Source organism: Loxodonta africana, chromosome 5 (genome assembly GCF_030014295.1).
Source record: "Loxodonta africana isolate mLoxAfr1 chromosome 5, mLoxAfr1.hap2, whole genome shotgun sequence".
Classification (NCBI taxonomy): domain Eukaryota; kingdom Metazoa; phylum Chordata; class Mammalia; order Proboscidea; family Elephantidae; genus Loxodonta; species Loxodonta africana.
This window is the reverse complement of record NC_087346.1, coordinates 38,401,334-38,423,290: the sequence shown is the minus strand read 5'-3', so window position 1 is coordinate 38,423,290 and position 21,957 is coordinate 38,401,334. Positions and strand designations below refer to the sequence as shown.

At 38.3% G+C, this 21,957-nt stretch overlaps 1 protein-coding gene across 2 annotated transcripts in view; it reads right to left on the bottom strand.

Moving 5' to 3' along the window:
- Nucleotides 1-21,957, bottom strand: part of ELOVL6 (ELOVL fatty acid elongase 6) — a 168,369-nt gene that overhangs the window by 55,431 nt on the left and 90,981 nt on the right. For both annotated transcript variants that reach the window (XM_023548580.2, XM_003410398.4), the window contains one exon: nt 4,342-4,473. In XM_023548580.2, coding sequence (XP_023404348.1) covers nt 4,342-4,473 — 132 coding nt within the window. The remainder of the gene's footprint in view (nt 1-4,341; nt 4,474-21,957) is intronic.

The following is a 21,957-nucleotide window of genomic DNA, read 5'->3' as shown; positions in this document are numbered from 1 at the left end:
ACTGTGTGGATCAAAACAAATTATGGATAACACTGTAAAGAATGGGAATTCCAGAACACTTAATTGTGCTCATGATAACCTGTACATAGAACAAGAGGCAGTTATTCCGACAGAGTGAGGGGACACTGAGTGGTTTAAAGTCAGGAAGGGTGTGTGTCAGAGTTGTATCCTTTCACCATACCTATACAATCTGTACGCTGGGCAAATAATCTGAGAAGCTGGACTATATGAAGAAGAACGGGGCATCAGGAATGGAGGAAGACTCATTAACAACCTGCATTATACAGATGACACAACCTTGCTTGCTGAAAGTGGAGAGGACTTGAAGCACTTACTAATGAAGATCAAAGAACACAGCCTTCAGTATGGATTACACGTCAACATAAAGAAAACAACTGGACCAATAAGCAACATCATGATAAACGGAGAAAAGATTGAAGTTGTCAAGGATTTCATTTTACTTGGATCTGCAATCGACACCAGTGGAAGCAGCAGTCAGGAAATCAAAAGATGTGTTGCGTTGTCTGCAAAAGCTAGACAATGAAAAAGGAAGACTGAAGAATTGACACCTTTGAATTGTGGCATTGGCGAAGAATATTGCAAATACTAAGGACTGCCAAAAGAGTGAACAAATCTGTCTTGAAGAAGTACAACCAGAATGTTCCTTAGAAATAAGAATGGTGAGACCGTGTGTTACATACTTTGGACATGTCAGGAGGGATCAGTCCCTGGAGAAGGACGTGACACTTGGTAAAGTACAGGGTCAGCGGGAAAGAGGAAGACCCTCAATGAGATGGACTGACGCAGTGGCAGCAACAATGGGCTCAAGCATAACAATGACTGTGAGCATGGCGCAGGACCTGGCAGTGTTTCCTTCTGTGGTACGTATAGTCGCTATGAGTCAGAACTGACTCCACTGCACCTAACAACAGTCCTAAATTTGAATTGTAAGTACCAGTATCAACTCAGGAGTGCATTCCATTTCTGAACTCGGAAAAAGCCTAGAAATAACTAACTTAACACAAAGGTGCACCCCTAGTAATCAGATGGCAGTTGCCACTGAGGCAGTTCCAACTCACGCTGACCTCACGTGTGTCAGAAGAGAGCTGTGCTCCAAATGGTTTTCAGTGGCTGATTTTATCAGAAGTAGACCATCAGGCCTTTCTTTTGGGGTGCCTACAACTTTCCGGTTAGCAGCTAAGCATGTTAACTCTTTGCACTACTCAAGGACTCCAGTACCCAGATAAATCTGTTGCCCTCAAGTCAATTCTGACTCAGTGACCGATTAAGTGTTCAGCTGCTAACCAGAAGGTCAGCTGTTTGAATCCACCAGCTGCTCCTTAGAAACCCTATGCGGCAGTTCTACCCTGTCCTATAGGGTCATTATGAGTCGGAACTGACTCAGTTGTAATGGGTTTGGTTTTTTGGCTGTCTTCCTAAGGATGTAGGGCTCCTGGGAAAAATGGCTGATTCCCGTTCAGGACAAATATATGGAAGATGCCTGGAATATCTTGTTATACCAAAAATCAAGGTATCAGCACTACTCAGGGCATGTGGAAAGGATTCAAGGGTCAACTTGAAGAAGCTCCTATTGTGAAGGATGGGATAACTTACCATTAAAAAGAATAACAGCAGCAATGGACTAAAACAAGTCAAAAAGATCGCTGACAAATAAAAATGTATAAAGCCATAACTGTATAATGATACTTTAACAAAACAAACTTTATTGTTCACATATTAGGTAATCAAATCATTGGTGGGGGCACTAGTAAACACGGACAAAGTATCAAGCATTTGTTTTGCCTTTCGAGGGCACTGGGTTGGTTTGAGTTCCTATAATATCTCTCCCTCTCCACAAACACATACACATACTTTGTCTCTCTCTTACATCTTGGGACAACTGAATAGTTGATAAAGTCAAGCTTATTCTTAGAGAAAAGTCTTGTCAGATATTAAACCTAAATATAATCAACCTTCTAGATCTAACTACCAGCTTGTAAGAAATACAGAAGACAAAAGAATATAATCAGCAAAATCCAGTCTATGGGAAAATGTATGGGACAAATAATCTAGTTTTTTCAATGGACAGACTTAACGAGGAGGTGAAAAAAGTGGAAGGCGGATTCCATAAATTAAAAAAGAGAGCAACCAATAGAAATGTATGGATCTCATTTTGATCTAGTTCTTGCAAATAAACCATTAAAAAAAATCATTTGTGAGACACCCAGGAAGATCTGAATAATGCTTGAATTTTAATAACATTAAAGAATTACAATCAATTTAGGTGAGATAATGATACTCCAGTCATTTTTAAAAATAGAACATTTATTTTTTGGAAATGGTTTCATTTCAATCTGCAACATTTCAGTCCGTATTATTTCAAAACAATCTGGGGAAGTAGGACATAAGTGGGAATACTGAAGAAACAAGGAAGCCTTGTGGCATAGGGGTTAAGTGCTCGGCTGCTATCTGAAAGGTCAGCGGTTTGAACCCTTCAGCTGCTCCACAGGAGAAAAGATGTGGCAGTCTGCATCAGCAGAGATTTACCGCCTTGGAAACCCTACGGAGCAGTTATACTCTGTCCTGTTGGGTCGCCATGAGTGGGAGTTGACTCCTCAGCAATAAGTTTGGTTTGTTCTTTCTTTTTTTTTTTGTATAGGTGAAACAAGATTAGTAAATGTTGATAATCATTTAAGGAGGGTAACCCGTGTGTGGAAGTTTATTGTACTCTTTTCTCCACTTATACGAGTTAAAGTTTAAAAAACAAAACGAAAGGTAAAGACCGAGGGCATATTGAAAATTCTGTAAAATCCTGAAAAGACTCATTTGAATAAAGGTACATTTCCCCCCACATATCAGATTACCATAGGTGGGGCATACTCTGTCAAGTTTAAATGTAAATAAAAATGAAATGCTACTTCATATGACCTGGTACGGACTACAGGAGTCTCTAATGACAGATCCCGAATCAGGAGTCTCTCAAGTCTGCTACCTTATAAAACACACCCACAACAAAAGAATATTCTGTAGCAGCAGGGAATGGCTGTTTTAGATGCGGAGAGCTAACATAATAGAAGTGTTCAGGTTACAGGAAATCCTCTTCCTGTCTAATCGTTTTTAATAAGCTAGATAATCAAATGAGTTTTCCATATTGCCCTTAATCTATATTTATGCAGCAGAAATAATGAAATTGAAGCACCAATTCAGTCCTAACAGCTGAACTGGATTATTGGAGGATCAAATTGGACAAGAAGGAAGATAGCCCAAAGGCATGCAAACTAGGAGACTACACAAAGTGTGGCAAATTTGGTTGCAGTGAAGGCTTTCTCTTTAAACATGGCTTTATTTTAGTCCTCAAGGTACTCTATAATCAGACATGTAAAAATATAAAATATAAAAAAATGTAAAATATAAAATGGTCCCATCTGATAACAGTTAATGTATAATATGAAAAATACAAAAGAAATCCTAAATATTAAAATGAATAGTTCTGTGCTTCGTAGTATATCCTCCTCTCCCTCCAAGCCCAGTTATAAACTGGCCAGTTTTGACAAGCAAAACACAAAGAGAGCAGGTGCCTTTGTTATCGCTGCAGGTAAATTTTGGCACCTGCCTGGACACCAGCTGCGTGCTAATTAATCTTCTGATTGCCTAGATCACCAAATATGACAAAACTGGAAGTGCTCCTTCCAGCTTCTGGAGGAATGTGTCTGCGTGTTGGCTGACAGATGTCCGTGGGGAAGATCAAGCTGTGTCACGACAGCCTGTACGGCAAGCTCTGCCAGACGCAGAGTGAGAAGTGGCTGCCCGAGCATATGTGTTTGAGGCAGTTCCAGGCATCTGGGTGGAGAAAGCTTCTGAGAATGGCGAGCAGAAGCATGCTCTGGCTAGTGATGTGGACACAAACAGATGTCCAGGGTTTGCTCATACGCCTGAGTGCCATCTATTGATTGTGTATTAGTCTGTAACAGCATGCCCCTCACATCTGAGCCCTACCTTACAACAGACTTCACCATATTACTGCTGTGGCTTTCCATGTAGCCCTTTATCTGTATTTATATAGCAGAAATAATAGAATTGAAGCACTGCTTCCAGCCTTAACAGATGAATTGGATTATTGCATGATCAATTTGGACAAAAAGGAAGGTGGCCCAATAGCTCTCAAGCTAAGATTGTGCACAGTGTGGAAAATTTGGTTCCAGTGAAGGCTTTTTCTCTAAACATGGCCTTATTTAGTCCTCAAGGCATTTGATAAATATAAAATAAAACACTCCACTGTCACTTTCTTTCAAGAAATCCAATGAAATGGATGGATTGTATTAAGAAAATGAAATAACCTACCTGAAGACTGCAAGGGTCAGAGACCAGAGTACTAATGGCTTCCGCAGTTCAAACTTTGCCCGTTTGTTCATTAGGTGCCGACCACCAAATATAAAGGCAGCATACAGAGCGGAAAACAGGAAAGATTTCTTCCTGTGAATAAAGAAACAAGAGCTTACGAAATAAGACTCTTTAACCAATTAATTTTATTAGAAGACAAATTTTATACCAGTTCCCCTCTTTATGAGCACCGAAAACATATTCCTGGGAACGTGTCCGTTCACTTAGGAGAGAGTGTGGTTAGTCCATGTCTTCCTTGTTGAAACCTCCCTTGACAAATGAGATCATCAAGCGTATTAACCAACAACGCATTAACTGTCACGTCAGGCTCTGTTTTCTTTACCAGCTCTATGACTCTAGAAATTGCAACAACATAGCCTTGAGCTGCAGAAAACACGTTTTACCCTTTCATTGAGAGAATTAAATTTACTTTTCAAAGTTTGCAAAGCCAATTTTCATAGATGAATTAAAAAAAAATTGATTCAATTGAAAATAAATCATTGATGATAAGGCTGTGTCTTGAGAAAATAGGCTAATGGTATTAAAAGATGACCTTGGAGTAATTCTTGCTGGATTTAAAACATTAAAATGCAAGCTACATGACATATGGCTTCCCCAACATGGATTCTTGAAATCCTTTCCCTCAAAGAAGGCATGTGTTAAATTTCAATATAATTGTTAATAACAGGCATAATTGCCAGACATTATACAACAAAACAGGAAGCACTCAGAACTACCTGTAAAGTACACTTGCCCCAAAACTTGAATCTAATCAAACCTCTTGATCTGTTTGTAGGAAATACAGTGGATAAACGACATAGATCGTGAGGAAGCAATCAAACAAATCCAAAATGTGGACATTCAGCAGGACAACTGAACTTCAACAAGTCTGTAGCATGGAATAAAATCTGGGATTATTCCAGGTTTAGAAACGTAACCAAATATAGCGTATAGAACATTTTTGGATTCTTTTTTGATCAATTGTAAAAAGATATTTTTAATATAATCGGAAAAATTTTAATAAGAATTACAGGTATAGATGGTATAAAAAAACTTTTTAATTTTATGTGAACTGTAATTTTAAAAGTCCATACTAGTTACTGATACACACTGAAATATTTATAGGTGAAACTAAGTGACATCCTAGATTTGCTTTTAAAGACTCCAGCCAACAAACAAAACCAAAGAAATATTGAGGGTGGAAGGGTGCAGCAAAATTCACAAGAGGGATGATGGAACATGGGGATCATTATTCTCTCTCTCATCTTTTTCTTTTTTTGCACATTTAAAATTTCCATAATAAAACATTTTTTAAAGATGATTCATTGTGAAGAAAATATCTGCATCAGAAATTTTTCAGTGAAACACTCGATGGAGCAATATCTCAAGAAGTCCACTTTGAAAGAGCTGTGTTTTGAGCCATGTCTTTGGTAGTCAGGTTTTGGTAGGACTCTCAGTTGGACATACACGAACAATATAAAATAGAATCTCCAGGTCCAAATAAGCCTGCTGGTTTATTGCTGTACCAAGTAGAGTCAAATGATAGTACTTATGATGCCAAAAAAAAAAAAAAAAAAAACCAACAACAACAACCAAAAAACAAGGTTCACTAGGACTTTGATTTAATAGAAAGCAACAAAGGCCTTGTAAATAATTTCTGCATCTGAGCACATTTCCTGAAAAAGCAACTTTTGTCTTTAAGTGGGTATTCCTCAATCAATCAGATCAATAAGGAAGGGGTAGAAAAGTTATAAACACATAATGCAAAACGTGTTAAGTTAAAAAGCATTATTTGTAAAATGCTTCCTTTTTTTTTTCTAACTACTGACATTTATTGCTGACTCATAAGGGATCTGATAACACATTATTTACACAAGCAACACTCTGACTTACTTAGTGAACATCACCAAACAAAGCAATGATTATAGAAATTCGCTCAAAAATGAGTGCTGAACAAATCACTCACTGAGGTTTGCAAAATCTACTCTTGGGTACCTAAGACCTGACATACAGTAGTAGGTCGCTCCATAAATATTTGTAGAATAAAAATGGACTTGTCACATCAAATTTTCTGATAGGGAAAACAATTATGCACCTATGCATGGTAAATGTAAGTCCTGACTGAATGAGTAGCACTTTCCCAATAATGTATTAGTAATAAATTAAAAAATTCAGAAAAACTGTATAACTTATTTTCTTCCTCCGGAAAGACACAGACTATTTGTATATCTCTAAGAGAATTCCTCCCCATGTGTCTATCAGTTTGTCATATTGTGGGGGCTTGCATGTTGCTGTGATGCTGGAAGCTATGCCACCAGTATTCAGATACCAAAAGAGTCACCGATGGAGGACAGGTTTCAGCTGAGCATTCAGGCTAAGACAGACTAGGAACAAGGACCCAGCAGGCTACTTCTGAAAAGCACTAGCCAGTGAAAACCTTATGAATAGCAGCGGAACATTGTCTGATATAGTGCTGGAAGATGAGCCCCCAGGTTGGAAGGCACTCAAAAGATGACTGGGGAAGAGCTGCCTCCTCAAAGCAGAGTAGACCTTAATTGACATGGATACAGTAAAGCTTCTTTCATTTGCTGATGTGGCACAACTCAAAACGAGAAGAAACAGCTGCAAACATCCATTAATAATTGGAACCTGAAATATACGAAGTATGAATCTAGGAAAATTGGAATTTGTTAAAAATGAAATGGAACATATAAACATCAATATCCTAGGCATTAGTGAGCTGAAATGGACTGGTATTGGCTATTTTGAATCAGACAATCATATAGCCTACTATGCTGGGAATGACAACTTGAAGAGGAATGGTGTTGCATTCATCTTCAAAAAGAACATTTTGAGATCTATCCTGAAATACAACGCTGTCAGTGATAGGATAATATCCATACGCCTACAAGGAAGACCAGTTAATACGACTATTATTCAAATTTATGCACCAACCACTAGGGCCAAAGATGAAGAAATAGAAGATTTTTATCAGCTGCTGCAGTCTGAAATTGATCGAACGTGCAATCAAGATGCATTGATAATTACTGGCAATTGGAATGCGAAAGTTGGAACCAAAGAAGGGTCCATAGTTGGAAAATACGGCCTTAGTGACAGAAACAATGCCAGAGATAAAATCATATAATTTGGCAAGACCAACAAGTTCTTCAATGCAAATACCTTCTTTCACCAACATAAACAGCGACTATACACATGGGCCTCACCAGACGGAACACACAGAAATCAAATTGACTACATCTGTGGAAAGAGACGATGGAAAAGCTCAATATCATTAGTCAGAACAAGGCCAGGGGCCGACTGTGGAACAGACCATCAATTGCTCATATGCAAGTTCAAGCTGAAACTGAAGTAAATCAGAGCAAGTCCACGAGAGCCAAAATATGACCTTGAGTATATCCCACCTGAATCTAGAGACCATCTGAAGAATAGATTTGATGCATTGAACACTAGTGACCAAAGACCAGATGAGTTCTGGAATGACATCAAGGACATCATGCATGTAGAAAGCAAGAGGTCACTGAAAAGACAGGAAAGAAAAGACCAAGATGAATGTCAGAGGAGACTCTGAAACTTGCTCTCAAACGTCGTTGAGCAGCTAAAGCAAAAGGAAGAATTGATGAAGTAAAAGAACCGAACAGAAGATTTCAAAAGGTGTCTCAAGAAGAAAAAGTAAAGTATTATACTGACATGTGCAAAGAGCTGGAGATAGAAAATCAAAAGGGAAGGACACGCTCAGCGTTTCTCAAGCTGAAAGAACTGAAGAAAAAATTCAAGCTTCGAGTTGCAATAGTGAAGGATTCTATGGGGAAAATATTAAATGACGCAGGAAGCATCAAAAGAAGATTGAAGGAATACACAGAGTAATTATACGAAAAAGAACTAGTTGATGTTCAGCCATTTCAAGAGGCGGCATAGGATCAGGAACCCATGGTACTGAAGGAAGAAGTCCAAGCTGCTCATAAGGCATTGGCAAAAAACAAGTCTCCAGGAATTGATAGAATATCAATTGAGATGTTTCAACAAACAGATGCAGCGCTGGAGATGCTCACTCATCTATGCCAAGAAATATGGAAGGCAGCTTCCTGGCCAACTGACTGGAAGAGATCCATATTTATGCCTATTCCGAAGAAAGGTGATCCAACCAAATGTGGAAATTATAGAACAATATCATTAATATCACGTGCAAACAAAATTTTGCTGAAGATCATTCAAAAACGGCTGCAGCAGTATATCAACAGGGAACTGCCAGAAATTCAGGCCGGTTTTAGAAGAGGATGTGGAACCAGGGTTATCATTGCTGATGTCAGATGGATCCTGGCTGAAAGCAGGGAATACCAGAAGGATGTTTATCTGTGTTTTATTGACTATGCAAAGGCATCTGACTGTGTGGGTCATAACAAACTATGGATAACATTGGGAAGAATGGGAATTCCAGAACACTTAATTGTACTCATGAGGAACCTTTACACAGATCGAGGCAGTTGTTTGGACAGAACAAGGGGATACTGATTAGTTTAAAGTCAGGAAAGGTGTGCTTCAGGGTTGTATTCTTTCACCATACCTATTCAATCTGTATGCTGAGCAAATAATAGGAGAAGCTGGACTATATGAAGAAGAACGGGGCATCAGGATTGGAGGGAGACTCAATAAGAACCTGTGATATGCAGATGACACAACCTTGCTTGCTGAAAGTGAAGAGGACTTGAAGCACTTACTAATGAAGATCAAAGACCACAGCTTTCAGTGTGGATTGCACCTCAACATAAAGAAAACAAAAGTTCTCAAAACTGGACCAATGAGCAACATCATGATACATGGGGAAAAGATCGAAGTTGTCAAGGATTTCATTTTACTTAGATCCACAATCAACAGCCATGGAAGCAGCAGTTAGGAAATCAAAAGACGCATTGCATTGGGTAAATCTGCTGCAAAGGACCTCTTTAAAGTGTTGAAGAGCAAAGATGTCACCTTGAAGTCTAAGGTGCGCCTGTCCCAAGCCACAGTATTTTCAATCACATCATATGCATGTGAAAGCTGGACAGTGAATAAAGAAGACTGAAGAATCGATGCCTTTGAATTGTGGTCCTGGCGAAGAATATTGAATATCCCACAGACTGCCAAAAGAACGAACAAATCTGTCTTGGAAGAAGTACAACCAGAATGCTCCTTAGAAGCAAGGATGGCGAGGTTGCTTCTCATATACTTTGGACATGTTGTCAGGAGGGATCAGTCCCTGGAGAAGGACATCAGGCTTGGTAGAGTACAGGGTGAGCGGAAAAGAGGAAGACCCTCAAGGAGGTGGATTGACACAGTGGCTACAACAATGAGCTGAAGCATAACAAGGAGTGTAAGGATGGCTCAGGACCGGGCAGTGTTTCGTTCTGTTGTGCACAGGGTAGATATGAGTCTGAACCAACTGGACGGCACCTAACAACAACAAGAGAAGTCCCTGAAAACCCTGGTAGTATAGTGGTTAAGAGCTATGGCTGCTGACCAACACGTCAGCAGTTCAAATCCACCAGGCGCTCCTTGGGAACTCTATGGGGCAGTTCTACTCTGTCCAATAGGATGGCTGTGAGTGGGAATCAACTCAGGGCAATGGGTTTGGTTTGTTTGTTTGTTTTTTAAGAGAAGTCCCCGGGTGGTGCAAATGATTAAGCACAAGACAAAAGGATGGTGGTTCAAACCCACTCAGAAGAACCTCTCTAAACAGACCTGGTGATCTGTTTCCAAAAGTTCACAGCTTAAAAATCCTATGGAGCATACCTTGCATGCATGGGGTCACTAAGAGTTGGAATAAACTAATAATAACTGACATATTTCATAGAGGAGAAGAATTGAGGCAATTTTTACTATGGAACATTTCAGGAAGAAAGTACTTTTTGTCATGAAAATATATCACTTCATTTCTTCACTGGAATTTGCCAAGTGCAAATTTAAGGTACTTAAGAGATAGATTCACTATCTGCGTTTACGCTCATGAGCAAGAGCTCACTGAAGAAAAATAAAATTCTACACAGTTAATGTAGGCAATAGTAACCTGAAATATAAGTAATATACAGTTTTCTAAATTATAAGGTAAAGACAAGTGGCAGTAATAATGATAGTAGTATTAATATTAATAATCATAATATTTACGAGTGCTTCCTGTGTTTAGACATCATGCTAAAAATCATTACCATTTAATTCTCCTAATCACCCCCCAGGATAGGGAAAGTGGTGTCTTCCATTTATAGATGAAGAATCAGGCTTAGAGGTTAAGTAGCCTCAGATCACCCTGCTTTCCTGTAGGAAACTTAGAGGAGAAAAAAAAAAGGTGCTCCTAATGTGTCATCTGATACGCATGTAAGAATTCATAGGCTCTCCTGCTGAATTACATGGTTATTGTGTAATTATGGAGAACATCACGTAACTTTGAAAAATGAAAAGGAAGCTCCCCACCTTGATGTTACAACTGCATTCTCTCAGCCTGGAACTCTTTTATCCATACCTCTTCACCTCCCTAAAAATACAAATTAGCTATATATACCACCGAAAACCTTTCCTTATAATTATTCATCATTCCTTCACTCACACATTCAATATAATTCAGATTTTGGTCATGGCTGGATTAATTGTATTATTTGCAATTATGAACCATGTTAAATCAATGCCTTTATCAGAGCTTTGAGCCAGTTTGTTCTGGAGAGCCCTAGGAGAATTCTAGCAAGCTCCCTGCTGAGAACTTTCATTTCTATAAAGTTCCCAGGAAGTTATACATAAGGATCACCTGGGGGTCTTATTAAAACGTGGATTCTGATTCAGTATATCTGGGGTAGAAATGCAGGAGTTTGAACAGGAGCCCTGGTCTTTATAAGATCCTATAAACCAGCCTGTAAGGGGAAATGTGCCAAGAAAAGAATGAAAATCTTCCCTTTGTATTTTTTCTCTCACTAATTTTCTCAGTTCTAGAATGCAAATTAATATTAATGCACTGATAATTTCCTGTGAAGGATCTTTCTCTTTTCCCGTGAAGATTTCCAAAGCTCTATATAAACCATCAACTCAAAAACTAAGGCAACCAAGTCAATCAATATAGAATCGCAGCACTTGAGAATTGTAAAGGGCCCTAGAGATGGAGGCCAAATTTCTCATTCCACTGAAGAGGAAATAGAGGTCCCAATGACATTAGTTGCTCGTGACCACACAGCCAGGCCCCTCTGGCTCCCAAGACCATTATTCTGTGCATCATTGCACATAGCACATTGGTCAACACCACTCAAAATTGTCCTGGCTGTGATCAAGCAGGCTGTGATCAAGCAATTAAACACACACTAAGTGTCTAGGCTGTATTTGGGTCACAGGCAGTCAACAACAGGAGTTGATATTTGCTTAAGTGTTAGTATAAAAATTAATTGCTTATTGCATACTATGTATATCATCTACTGTGGTGAAATTCAAGTAATGCTTTGGATTAGTTTAGAATTAAGGCAATTTGGGCTTCTTCTTTAAGAAAGAGTCATCTAATGAAGCATTAACTCTTACCTTTTCATCTGAGTACTCAAAAATGTATCATTTATGGTTGAATGTATAATTATTTTTCCACTTTGCTTATTAAAAGATAAAACTTTCTTCAGCAAAGTGAACAATTTGAGAGGACTATAATTGCCCTGTCTTTCTAGTATCTCCGATAAATATTCAATCATCATCAAGATGAATAATGGCCTACTGCTAGCTCACTTAGTATTTAACATGGGTACATTACTTTCCTAATGCCTCAAGCCAAACAAACAAACAAAAAACAAAACCTGCTGCTGATGAACTGATTCCAACCCACAGCGACCCTATAAGTCAGCGTAGAATTGCCTCACAGGGTTTCCAAGAAATGGTTGGTGGATTCGAACTGCCAACTGTATGGTTAGCAGCCATAGCACTTAACCACTGTGTCACCAGGGCTCCAATGCCTTAATGGTAACCTAATAACATTTCATATTCTCGCAGGCCTCCATAGGAGGGTGTAATGATAACACTACACGGTTTCATTACCAGATAACTAGTAATTTCTAGATGGTATGGACTCCTCCTGTTTACCAAATGTCAAATGTGCATCCTATACCACACCTTTCTCTGTAAACGTTTAACAAATATTTTTCAGCTAATGTGTGATCACTAAGTAACCAATTAAATAAACATCACCCAAATGAAATACTGATGTGTTTTGAGTTTCTTATGCTTATATTTCTACTTTTTATTAAAAAAAAAGTATTGTGGTAAGATATGTATAACATAAAATTTGCCATCTTAACCATTTTTAAGTGTACAGTTCAGTGACATTAATTACGTTCACAGGGTTGTACAATCATCACCACTATTCATTTTCAAAACTCATTTTGTTTTTACCTCAAATGGAACAGATTTATCCTTTTCCCCTTCCATTTCTGTCATAAGTATAGCATCCTTAGGGATCTAGATTTCTCTACCATTCCTAGAGGGTGCTTTGTATTCATATCAGAGTAGCTGAATGAGTCCCTGTTTATGATTTGTATTTATTGCTCATCCAGTAACGCTTCTGAAAGAGCATGTATAAACTGAAATGCTATTATACTGCATTTTTTAATTCATGTATGCCACTGAAACCAATATTTAGCATGAGTCTCTTAAGCACACGCATCGAGACTTCTGCCAGCTGTATTGTACTCCTTAAAGAGTCAAACAAGTCTATTTAAGAACGAAGAAACTTTTATGTGGGTAGCATTTTGACATAATTACTAATATAACACCTTGGAAAGATGGCTTGAGCTACTTCCCAACTCTGACATGTCTAGATGGCTTTGTTTTATTGTTCTTGTACAAGTGTAATGTGCAAGGAGTTGTGAAAGTGAAAATCCAGCTATTATAGATTTGTGAGGAAAAAAGAAAAACCCAAAGCACTACCCACTTCAGCTAACGACTACCTACTGCACAGAAAGTTCTCATGTCTGGAGTCGGAGAATCTAAAGCTGAGACAGAATGCTAACTGGTGAGATTACCTCTTCTTTAAGTTATCTCCTCTAGTTCTGCTGCTAAATAATGATAGGAAATAATTCAAGGTTCTGAAAGGGATTGTAGAGCCACAAATAAATTGGATTCCAAGGACCAATGAATATGATACACTACCTTATGTCCACCAGACATCCAACGGTTGTCTATGGTGGTGCAATGGTTAATGTGCTCGGCTGCTAACCTAAAGGTTGGAGGTTCCAGTCCTCTAAGATGTGTCTCAGAAGCAAGGCCCAGCAATCTACTTCTGAAAAATCAGCCATTGCAAATGCTGTGGAGCACAGTTCTACTCTGACACAGGTGGGATCACCAGGAGTTGAAAGCGACTCAACGGTAACCAACAACAATATGGTGGTTTATACTTTGGTAAGGATATAACCCAACCAAACCACTTGCTGCTGAACTGATTCCGACCGATGGCGACTCCATATGTATAAGAATACAAAGGAAGGTTTTTCTTGAGGAGGGTACTGAAACTGTACTCGTGGAGTCTGACCAGGGCTAGATTCTGTCACATACTTGAGGATTAACCAAATATTCTTAAAGGCATTTTTCTACATTAAAAATAACTGAAAATTTCCAAAAGTTTTTATTCATATGTAAATTATACCTGGAAATCAATCATGTGTCCAGAAATTCTGACAAAGAATAATTTTGCCACTAATAATGGAAATTAGCCCATAATTTAAAAATATGAATAGTGGCATTTTTATTGATTAAAATATGAATAGAAGGTAAAGCTTTGCAAGTATATTTTCCCTGTAGATAATTTTAAGACAAAGCCGAGGCTAAAAAAAAAAAAAAAAAAAGCACATTATTCTAATCTGGTATATGTGACCTAGGAAACCAAATGTGTGATTTCTTGGCTTCTTTAATTTGCAAACACCACGTTCTCATTCTGCATCCCGTCATATACTAATTTAGCATCACAGGTTCTCTTTATTTATATTAAGAAAAGGTGAGAAAACTATTGTTTTGTAATTCAGTTACCCTAACTTTGAAGTAAGTTATGATCAAAGTAGAGCCACATATAGTACAATGAGTACAATAAAATAACTACATATTCATTTCCAGAAAGTATACCTCACTTAGAACAGACCTGTCATAGAAAGTTGCCTGTATATATCTGTGAACATATATTTTTTTACTTTGTTTTTTTTTTTCTTTTAATCTTGTTGAATTCTGTTTTCTTGTTGGCTTTCCTTTTACTATTGGAAATAAGATCTTTGGGGAGAAAACACTTCCAAAAGGTTAAAAAAAAAAAAAAAAAAACTAAAAGAGGCAATCTCGCCAATACATAAATTGGCAAAATATCAAATAATTCCCATTGTTTACTTAGATATTATTTATCAGTAGCTGATGAAAAATGCTGACATTAATCCATCCACACACTCAAAACTCAATGAACTTTGAATCATATTCATTTGCAGTACAGCTAATATGTCATACAATAATTAAAAAAAAAAAAAAGTAAACTAATCCCTATGCAAGAGTAAATTCTGCCTCTGCTAATCTAGTTGGAAAGATTAAAAAAAAAAAATTCACGAGAATACATAGTTATATATCAGTGAGTGGTAAGTATGTACACAGATAGTGTTTTACAAATATTCTGAGGAGGAAGATACATTCTGTGGAAAGGCAGGCTTTGAAGTGGACCCTGCAAGCTAAGAAGACTTTGAAAAGATAGGCAAGAAAGAAGGGGGAATTTCAGGTGGGAAGAAGCAGTGGGACAAAGCAGTGGAGCTAGACATAAGCTAAGTTGGAAAGCATATTGAACCAAATGCTTTGGTTGGGGGTGGGGGTGGCAGAAGGTAAGTTTGGAAAGGCAGGTTAAAGTTGGATTGTGAGGAGCTCCGAAATCTCAGAATTGGGAAGGGTTCTTAGAGATCTTTTATTCTAAAGTTCTCAATTCAAGAATTCCTTGTTTAAAAAGTTAGGGCTATACATCAACCTCTTGGTTGGAATTAAGTTGTGAAGTATGTGACCACCCAGTAATTAGTTACTATTTTTTTTTTTTTTACTAATAATTAAAGTGGAAACCCTGGTGGAGTAGTGGTTAAGTGCTACAGCTGCTAACCAAAAAGGTCAGCAGTACGAATCCACCAGGCTCCCCTTGGAAACCCTATGGGGCAGTTCTACTCTATCCTATGAGTTGGAATTGACTGGACGGCAATGGGATAATAATTAAAGTACAGTAAAAAAAAAAATTTTTTTTTTTTTTTTTTTTTTACCAACTTCAAATTCTTAAAGAATTCAAACTCACTGGATCTACTGAGAATGGAGGAATCCCCAAGACTATTGCCTTGAGATACTTTTTAAACCTTGCAGCAAAAATATCCCCTGCAGTAACATTTTAACTAAATAGCAGGTTAGCTCAAAAAGTAACGAATGTTAACCCTTGAATACCGATATCTTTTAAAAAAATTATCAATATGAAACCAAATGGACAAAAGTTACTCTAAAGCATAGATGAGAAGCTTATGAGGAAGTGAGACTAAATTAAGGGGAATGAAACAACTAGAATGGAAATAATGAGAATGTTGACACGTGTGAAGAACGTAACTGATGAACATTGCATACAGAAACTGTTGAACGGTAACGTGTTTTGCTGTGTATATTTTCACCAAAAATACAATATTTTTTAAACTACAGTACTGACATATGTGGCTTAGTTTTATTTTCTTCTTCTAAAATTAAAAGAAGATTCACGCACATGAATACCATTATGCACCCAAGTGTTAGGAACTGTTCTCCCAGTGGAGAACTGCTGGTTTAAATACTGGAAACCAGTCGCTGTCGAGTCGATTCTGATTCACGGAGCCCCCGTGTGTGTCAGAGTACAACTGTGCTCCACAGGGTTTTCAAAGGGTGATTTATTGGAGGTAGATTGCCAAGCCTTTCTTCTGAAGCACCGCTGGGTGAACTTGAACCACCTATCTTTCAGTTAGCAGCCAAGTACTTTAATCATCTGCACCATCCAGGGACTCCTCAGTTGACTACAGAAATATAAAATCTCAGGATTGGGAATGGATCTTAGAGATCTTTTATTCTAAACTTCTCAATTCAAGAGTTCCTTGTTTAAAAAGTTTCTGGCTGATGATCATGCAGTTTCTGCTGAATGTAAAAATAGCAATAAACGCAATCTGGCTTTTGTCATCAGCCCTGTAGTGTAGCTAGATTTCTCCGCGAAAAGATCCACGTTCTAGAGTCACTGATCTTTTCCATTTCTTCCTATGTGGATCAACAATAATCTTTAAAACAAACAAATCAGACTTTATAGGCAAACATAAAAATCTGTTTCCTGCTTGTCCTTATCCTGAAAAAGGCTCAAATATTTTATAGGTAGTAGGTTTTTCTCCAAGAGCTGGAGACTAAAAGCAGCAGTGTAAAAACACTATAAAAAGGATATATTTATTCACAGTGGAATGTAAACAGGATTTCAGGTTTATAAAAAAAAGTCCAATTCAGACAGAATTTTTCCCAGCTTTAAATAAAAACCAAGAAAAATGACTGCTTCAGGGACAGCTATATAAACAAGCATAAACATATCTACTACCTGTAAGTACTTTATCTATATTCATGGACTGAACATTTAAATTGAAAGATGACCCATTTCTGTTGCAGTTTACCATGAACTTGTATTTATGTTTTTTTTTTCCCAGTTTACAAAGAGACCTGGTGGCACAGTGGTTAAGCATTTGGCTGCTAACCAAAAGGTCAAAAGTTTGAATACACTAGCTGCTCCTTGGCAACTCTATGGGACAGTTCTACCCTGTCCTATAAAAATCGCTATAAGTCAGAATTTATTGACTATGCAAAGGCATTGGACTGTGAGGACTATAATAAATTATGGATAATATTGGGCAGAATGGCAATTCCAGAATGCTTAATTGTGCTCATGAAGAACCTGTATGTAGTTCAGAGGCCATCCTTCGAACAGAACAAGGGAATACTGAGTGGTTTAAAGTCAGGAAAGGCATACATCAAGGTTGTATCCTTTCACCATACCTATTCAATCTGTGTGCTGAACAAATAATCTAAGAAGCTTGGTTATATGAAGAAGAACGGGGTGTAAGGATTGGAGGAAGACGGATTAATAATCTGCGTTATGCAGATGACACAACCTTGCTTGCTGAAAGCGAAGAGGACCTGATGCACTTACTGATGAAGACAAAGACCACAGCCTTCCATATGGATTACACCTCAACATAAAGAAAACAAAAATCGTCACAACTGAACCAATAAGCAACATCATGATACACGAAGAAAAGACTGAAGTTGTCAAGGATTTCATTTTACTTGGATCCACAATCAACACCCATGGAAGCAGCAGTTAAAAAATGAAAAGACTCATTGCATTGGGCAAATCTGCTGCAAAAGACCTCTCTAAAGTGTTGAAAAGCAAAGATGTCACCTTGAAGACTAAGGTGCGCCTGACCCAAGCCATGGTATTTCAATGCCTCATATGCATGCAAAAATAAGATATTTTCAATGCCTCATATGCATGCAAAAATAAGGAAGACCGAAGAAGGATTGACGTCTTTGAATTGTGGTGTTGGTGAAGAATATTGAATATACCATGGACTGTCTAAAAGAACAAATAAATCTCTCTTGGAAGAAGTACAACCAGAATGTTCCTTAGAAGCAAGGATGGTGAGATTACTTCTCATATACTTTGGACATGTTGTCAGGAGGGATCCGTCCCTGGAGAAGGACATCATGCTTGGTAAAGTAGAGGATCAATGAAAAAAAGGAAGACCCTCAACAAGGTGGACCGACACAGTGGCTGCAACAATGGGCTCAAGCATAACAACGATTGTGAGGATGGCGCAGGACCAGGCAGCTCTGTTGTACATAGGGTCGCTATGAGTCGGAACCAGCTCAATAGCACCTAAAAACAACAATATGTGTCAGAATCGGCCTGAGGGCATCAGGTTTGGTGATTGGGTTTTAGTTTACACTAAGGAGCCCTAGTGGTACAGAAATTAAAGCACTTGGCTGCTAATCAAAAGGTTGGCAGTTCGAACCCACCAGCCACCCCGTGGGTGACAGATGTGGCTGTCAGCTTCCGTAAAGATTCACAGCCTTGGAAACCCTATGGAGGCAGGTCTACCCTGTCCTGTAGGGTCACTATGGTTTGGAATCTACTCAACAGCAGTGGGTTAGTTTACACTATTGCCTCACGGACAGCTGTAAAGGTATAAAGTCAAAGGAAAAAAATTATATGTTTTCAATTTAACTATTGGGTGATTAAAATACTGTTGTCACTAATTTGTCCCTTGGTACCAATTTTGAAGAGGGGGAGGGAAGCAATGAGCAGACATTCCCCAAATGTTATTTGTGGACTCAGGAGAAAATTGCTCAGTGGTGGTGAGGATTACCTCACGGTATGGCTCACAGATACATTTTTTGTCAGCAAAATACAATTTACATAAGAAATTAAGCCTGAGTTAAAACTAGCAATGACAAGAAGAAATACTTTAGTAAGTAAAAATGACATACATTTTTTCACCCATGAGATGAGTTATCACCCATTTATTCAAGAATGGACTGTAAATTGCATTTTGCTCTTAGAAATAATGTGGCAACATTTCAGTTCAGGTATTCAGATTGCTCCTTCAAAATCCGAATGCTTGTTCCGTGACACAAGAAGATAAGTTCTGTAGACACTAGCTTTGAGAACTCTGGTAATGAGGACAACTTGCTTTATGAATTTGATTGTATTTGTTTCCTCTTGCTGCTGTAACAAATTACCACAAATTTAGTGGCTTAAAACATTACAAGTTTATTATCTTATAGTTCAGGAGCTCAGAAGTCTGAAATGAGTCCTACAGGGCTAAAATGGAGATATTGACAAGGTTGTTTTGGTTCTGGAAGATTTGCGGGAGAATCTGTTTCCTTGCCTTTTCCAGGTCCTAGAGCTCTCCTGCATTTTGTGGCTCATGGACCATTCCACAATCTTCAAAGCACATCACTGCAATCACTGCTTCTACTGTCACTTCTCCTTCTCTGAGTTTAATTCTCCTGCCTCCCTTTATACAAACTCTTGTGGTTACATTGGGCTCACCTGGATAATCCAGGACAACCTCCCAATCTCAGATTGTCTAAAGGATTAGTCCCTTTTGCCATGTAAAATAACATATTCACAGGTTCCAGAAAGTTGGTCACAGACATTTTGGGAGACCATTATTTAGCCTACCACATAGATTAACCTGAATAAGTAAGGCCTAAATCCATGTTTCTACTGTAACACATAAATGAATGCCCTACAGATGCAAAACTTTCGTGTCTGTTCCTGGTTTGCTATATCTAATGCCAGCTTCTCTGCAACTCAAGAAAGCATTTTAGAATGCAAGGGGCTGAGAGTCGTACTGTTATGGAGGTTGTTTTGAACCCACTCATACATATAACCCACAAATGTCAGTGCCTGAACTCTTACTGGTAACATATGACTTAGTATATACCTAACAACAGGCTGGACACCAAAGTATAAAATTTCTAGTCTACAGTTTCTTAGAAATTACTGTTTGTACTCAATTTATTTCCATTTCCAGCAGTTTTAAATTGCTATGTCTTCTATACTCCTTTGCAACAAAGATTTTGTTGCCTCATATGCGTGTGAAACCTGTACAATGAATAAAGAAGGCTGAAGAAGAATTGAAACCTTTGAATTATGGTACTGCCGAACAATATTGACTACACCATGGACTGCCAAAAGAACAAATAAATCTGTCTTGGAAGATGTACAACCAGAATGCTCTTAGAAGCAAGGGCGAGACTACATCTCACATACTTTGGACATGTTTATCAGGAGGGATCAATCTGAGGAGAAGGCCATCATGCCTGGTAAAGTAGAGGGTCAGCAAAAAAGAGGTAGAACCTCAAGAAGATGGACTGACACAGTGGCTGCGGCAATGAGCTCAAGCATAACAAGGATTGCGAGGATGGTGCAGGACTTGCCAGTGTTTCGTTCTGTTGTACAAAGGGTCGCTATGAATCGGAACTGACTCCGCAGCACCTAGCAACAACAAATGATCTGAATTGACATTTCTCCAGAGAAGATAAACAAATACCCAACAAGAACATGAAAAGGGGCTCAACATTTTAGTCATCAGGGAAATGAAAAATCAGAACCACAATGAGATATCATTTCACACCCACTAGGATGTTTGAATCAAAAACTCAGACAAGTGTTAGTATGTGGAGATACTGGAACCATCATACATTGTTGGTGGGAACGTGAAATAGTGCAACTGCTAATGGAAAAAAATCTGGCAGTTCCATAAATGATTAAACAAAGTTCCATGTGACCCAGCAATTTGACTCCTAGGTGTATATCCAAGAGAAATAAAAATATATGTCCATGTAGAAACTTGTATACAAATATTTACAGCAGCATTACTCATAATAACCAAAAACTGAAAACAACCCCAATGCCCTTCAATAGAGGAATAAAATCCCCAAAAAACCTGTTGCTGTTGAGTTGATTCCGACTCACAGAGACCCTACAGGACAGAGTAGAAGTGCTCTTTAGGGTTTCCAAGGAGTGGGTGGTAGATTTGAACTGCTGGCCTTTTGGTTGGTAGCTGAGCTCTTAACCACTGAACCTCCAGGGCTCCAAAAAACAAATGAATAAACAAAATGTGGTATGTCCATATAATGCAATGTTATCTGATTGTAAAGGAATGAAGTACTGATACATGCTCTAACATGAACACTGAAAAAATTATGAAAGACTGGCTAGTTGAAAGAAGCCAGTCACAAAAGACCACGTTCTATCTGATTGCATTCATACTAAGCCCAGAGTAGGGAAATTTATAGAGAGAAAGTAAATTAGTGGTTAGTGAGAGCTCAGGGGAGGGGGAAAAAAGGGGGTATAGAAAAGGGTAGCAGGAGAGGCAGGGGAGATAGCAAGGTGATAGCTAAAGGATATGGGTTTCTTCCTGAGGTGATAAAAATGTTCTAAAATGGACTGTGGCAATGGCTGCACAGTTGTGAATATACTGAAAACCACTGAATTGTACACATTAGATGGGTGAATTGTATGGTATGTGAACTGGATCTCAATAAAGCTGTTAAAAAAAACGGCAGGATAACACAACCAATCTGGGTCAATATATTATGCCATTGTTCTAGAATTAGATTCTCTTCATGGAACCATGGAGGCTGGTGTGATCAATTCTTACAAATTGTACATCTGCTGCAATGCATCTCTAGCCATGAAGACAGTCCAGGACTGCATTCACAATATCTCCAGATAAGAGAATAATCTGAGATGAAGAGAACCAGAATCCATGGTCACCGTCAAGACACATAATACCCCCCAACCCACACAGAGTTGAAATTCTTCTTGAAGTAGAATTCCAGCTATTTCTTGTCATCTCTTCATTGACCAGTCCTAGAGTACAAGAATATTTCACAATAGTCAATCCTAACTTAGCCCAAGATGGGGCAATATTATAAAAATACATTAGGCTGTCAGAATTTATAATGCTTCCAGTCTCCCCTAAAACATTCAACTATGACAACCTGAAGAAA